The sequence below is a fragment of the Mizuhopecten yessoensis genome, unplaced genomic scaffold (genome assembly GCF_002113885.1).
Source record: "Mizuhopecten yessoensis strain PY_sf001 unplaced genomic scaffold, ASM211388v2 scaffold7147, whole genome shotgun sequence".
Classification (NCBI taxonomy): Eukaryota; Metazoa; Mollusca; class Bivalvia; order Pectinida; family Pectinidae; genus Mizuhopecten; species Mizuhopecten yessoensis.
Genome location: NW_018406904.1, coordinates 338136 through 342858, shown reverse-complemented (window position 1 = coordinate 342858; position 4723 = coordinate 338136). Strand labels below are relative to the sequence as shown.

General features: G+C 34.9%; 1 protein-coding gene across 1 annotated transcript in view; it reads right to left on the bottom strand.

Annotated features, from left to right (window-relative positions):
- LOC110453168 (DC-STAMP domain-containing protein 2-like) overlaps positions 1–3358 on the bottom strand; it is a 12796-nt gene extending 9438 nt beyond the window's left edge. The window contains exon 1 of the mRNA XM_021502019.1: positions 3276–3358. Within this exon, the coding sequence (XP_021357694.1) occupies positions 3276–3321 (46 nt within the window). The 5' untranslated portion in view covers positions 3322–3358. The remainder of the gene's footprint in view (positions 1–3275) is intronic.
- Positions 3359–4723: the final 1365 nt, after the last annotated feature.

The window sequence follows — 4723 nt, the reverse complement described above, 5'->3', positions numbered from 1 at the left end:
TCGACGCCCACCACAATACTCTGAACCACGCGTTACATCGCGTTTAAAAATAGAAAAATATACCCCAAAAACGAGACATCAATTAATATGATACCACAGATTTTATCAATTATAAGTAATACAATCAGCTTATAACAATTGGATAAACAAAAGACGTAAGAACACTTATCGCGATTGGTTTGTTTTCACGCCAACTTCTGTAATCTAACGAAGCGGTATCGACGCCATCTTGGTTTGTCAAAATTGAGATAGGTGGCGCTCGTTATCTACTCCTGAATCAGGGGGAGGTAAGTCTAGATTGACGTGTCATAAAATTGGTAAGGTAAAGAGGGAGTTGCTAATCCCCTTCACTATACGTCCCTGGTTTATGCATCGCGTCACTAATCTCCTATTTTCCAAATAATTTGAGACCAGAAAAGCTCATGATTCACAGGAAGTAGGGCTACAATGCTTATTTAGATCCTGCTTATCGACGATATGTTAACTGATGTTTGATTAAATATTGATTCGCGTTAAGTAGGTTTAATTTCAATCAGCTTTCTATATCACCCCGAAAGAACACACGAGTATACTTTGCCCACGCACATTGTGAAGTATATATCAGGATTAATTTAACATTCATTATGGTATGCAGTAAAATTCCGTTCGTATCCCAAGATGCCCAATAGGGGATCATGGGGACGTTTGAAGTAAACTCTGTTGCATATCACGATGGGCGTTAAACAGTATCCCAGTCCTTATATTTATGTTCAAAACAACAACAAAATCTCTTTTGGGAAACTCGATCGAAGTGGAATTTTTTTTTTTTTACAAAAATTCATAAACTGATTCATAAATAACTCCCTTTACCTCTCAGATCAGGACCTCCTAAACATTCTGAGATATATATCTTATATATCTATGGTTAAAACTAGGACTCCGTATGAACACAATCTTTCTTCTGTTGTCTGTTGACTTATGGAACAACCTTCCAAATGAAGTAAAACAACCCACATCCTTTCTCTGATGGAGTACCATCTGAATAGAACTAAAACTATAGCTCCGCTATATCGGTACGTCGGACATTGCACAAACACATCATAGTAGGCTACGGTAACAATGTAATTGTTTAAAAAGGGCATAAATTTGAAAGGAATATCGATGACCTTTTCTTTTGGTAAGGCTGCGTGAAAGACATTTTTCATTATTTATAATTTGAGGTTCTTATATACCGCTTTATCACAACCTAGTTCGTCTCAAAGCGGTTCACAAATTATTATCCGTGTTTATTGAGCCTTTGCAACCAGCCAATATCTTTCTCATCTCCCTGGGGAGCATACAGTCGGTGCTGCCATTTCAGCCTTCACAGCTAGCCATCATTCAACATAAGATATGAGCCAGCGGTCAAATCCTTTTTTATCGACTTGTGTTTTGTATAACTATTTTTATGTTATTATTGAAAATCATATTGCTTAAACTTACAATAAAAGTATAGCTTATCTCTCTGGCTAGTTTATCATGATGCATGTTAAACAAAGTACTTTGCGAGGAGGTGGGTGATATATTTATCAAGGTGAATGTCGTGGCGTCTACAATCTGAAACCATTCCGAAAATTCCTACACAGTTTGAATCTGCCGTTGCAACATGATATATTCTTAACTAATATATACTAGTGCTCTGATAATCAGCACATGTTGATTGGTATGTATTTACTTCTGCTATAAGATTAGAAAAAGTTTTTTTTCTTGCCACGAAACACAACAACTCTGCCTCCGTCCATTCGGTCGAGCTTGCGTGAGCTGTTTACTATATCTCCATAAAGCAGTACCTTTATGTTAAAACTGTACCCAACACCCAAGAATAAAATGTTTTGTCGTTAAATTCGGCATTGCAAATACAGTATAATATTAATACAGTCAATAGTTTCCCTACACATTACTTATTTCTTTCTCCATTCACCTGTGTTAAAATTTTGATGCATTTTGATTACTTTATCTCGCTTAATTAAGTTTCTCAAAATATAAGATTTTACACGGAAATTCTTCCATTTTTCAAAAATCGTTCTTATAACTCCTGTTTATTAGTTTCTAGCGGACTCGTTCTCGAAAAGCTCAGGCGTTCACAAATTTAAATCTAACTTTAAATTCCATTTCCTTCTATTATGATGTTTTTCCAAATTCAGTGTTTATCTTTTAAAGGGCTTGCTTTGGGTACATGTTAAGAAATTTAGTAAGAACAAGAAATTTGGTTGTATTTTTCGCTTACAAAGCAAAAGATACTGAAAACCCGGACATGTTCGCTGCAGTTTAACTTTCGCCTATTTCGCCCTCCGTTATGAGTGCGAATCGATCATGACAGCGAACAATGTGTAAACCACATACACGTTACGCGCGATGTGGGTAACACCGTTTTACAACCCGCATCACAGAAAACTTTTTTTCAAGCTCGTTCATTTTCTGCTTATTATGGATAATATAACAAAACATATCAGTTTTTGTTTCACATTAACAACCTCGGAAACGTCACAATAACTCGTGTAACACGTAACATCTACGGAGGAAGACGTTTCAAAGAAATTCCATAAATTCGCGTCATTTCATCCTTACCTTTTTGAAACACTACGTGGATAATGTCAATACTTATGAATAGAATTGTAGAAATATAGTAAAACAACATACATATAACGTGTATACTTATTCTCTGTTTGTATATACAGATAAGGTTAAAAAATTGGACAACCAACTCGTTCCGAAACGATGGAAACGATTTTGATAAAATAACACTGTCCCCATTCCCACATCTATCTTCCCTCCTAACCCGGGCAATTTTTGAACTTTATGTATTTCACTACAATTATGAAAAAAAGTTTAACCGCTCATTTTGATCAATCTTTTTTGTCCACACGGTAGCGTACAAGAGCGTCACACAAACTAATGCAAAATATGACAAAACATCTTACAAGCGACGTCATATATGATTAAAATGAAGTCATTTAACATTACACAAGGTGTCACCAACATCACGCGAAACGTCATAATAAACATAGTTATGAAATGTTAAGGGCGAAAACGGATTTTACCGTAGAAGGGCGAAATTTTGACTATGTGAAAATTTCCCGATATGCATGCATACATTAAATGAGGCAGGATAAATAATAATTTCACTCATTATCAATAACATCCAAAAGAGTGAGTTATATGTAGTCTAATTATTTTGTAACCCATGACTCATTTTGTAGCAACAAATATTGTTCAAATTACAACAGCTAACAAAATACAGGCAAATGTAACTGTACCTTCCAGAGTTCCCGCTGGTCTGAAAGCCGCACACTTTTCGCTCATCACCGACAGAAAATTAAATACTTAAGACAATATTCATCCGATTATGTATCGTACCAAAGATTGTCTTCGCAGGGATTCTCCTGACACCGGATGTGTATACTCGAATACTTTGGCCACGCATGACTGGGGATATCTTCTGAGTATTACTACAAACAAACTGTGTTACAGTATACCAAGTTGTTAGGGCTATCTGCACATATTTCATATGCAATTTAGGGACCATGGGCATTAACAGTAATTGTTAAGCTAACACTCTTTATATTTTACAACGTGATAATGCTTCTATTAGTTAAAGTAATTAGATAAATCTCTACCCTACTTTATAAGGAAAAATAAAATCCCTTGCGAAAATATCCTACTCCCAATTCAGAGAATAAAAGTCCCCTTGGCAGTTTGCCGATAATATACATGTAGTGCACAAACCTCATTGGGACTGATGAATCATGAATTATCTGTCGGCAAGTTGTAAGAAATACTATATGTTGCATGGAAATATGATATTTTGTTTTCCTCAAATAATCACATTTCACTTCCATTCTCACAATTACCCTGACGATGTACGTATTGTATTGTTTAAGTTGTGGTTCATAGACATATCGTTAAAAATATATGATTATGGTTAACAATAAAATAGGATATAGATGAACATACAAATCAATGTTGAGTTAACATCAGCCTAAACAACAAATGTTCTATTTACAATAAATCGATTGCTTGACGGTAGTTTTGAGAAAGTAAATCCATTAAAAGACACAATAAAAAGAAAGTTGGACAGTGAATACTTCAGTTTGATGGGGAGACTCATACTAACCATTGAAAAATAATTAACAGGAACAAAAACATTTTTAAATTTTACACAACAAAATGGCCTCAATCCTGCGCCTGGTAACTTTGTGTATCTTTAATTCTTCAAATAGAGTGTTACCAGGAAGTTATACTGATTCGCGTTAAGTAGGATTAATTTCAATCAGCTTACAGTATCACCCCGGAAGAACACACAAGTATAATTTGCCCACGCACATCGTGAAGTATATATCAGGATTAATTTAACATTCATTATGGTATGCAGTAAAATTCCGTTCATATCCCAAGATGCCCAATAGCGGATCTTGGGGACGTTTGAAGGAAACTCTGTTGCATACCATAATGGAAGTTAAAATGGATCATCCAAATCCATATATTTATGTTCAAAACAACAACAAAATTTCTTTTGGGAAAGACGATCGGAGTAAAAACACCAAAATTAAAACAATATATAACATGATTCATTTTATTACTCCCTTATACCTCTCAGATCTTGTACCCCTTAAACATTCTGAGATATATATCTTGTATATATATGGTAAAAACTAGGACTACGTATGAAACAAAATCGTTTTCCCATAGTCTCTTGCTTAATGGA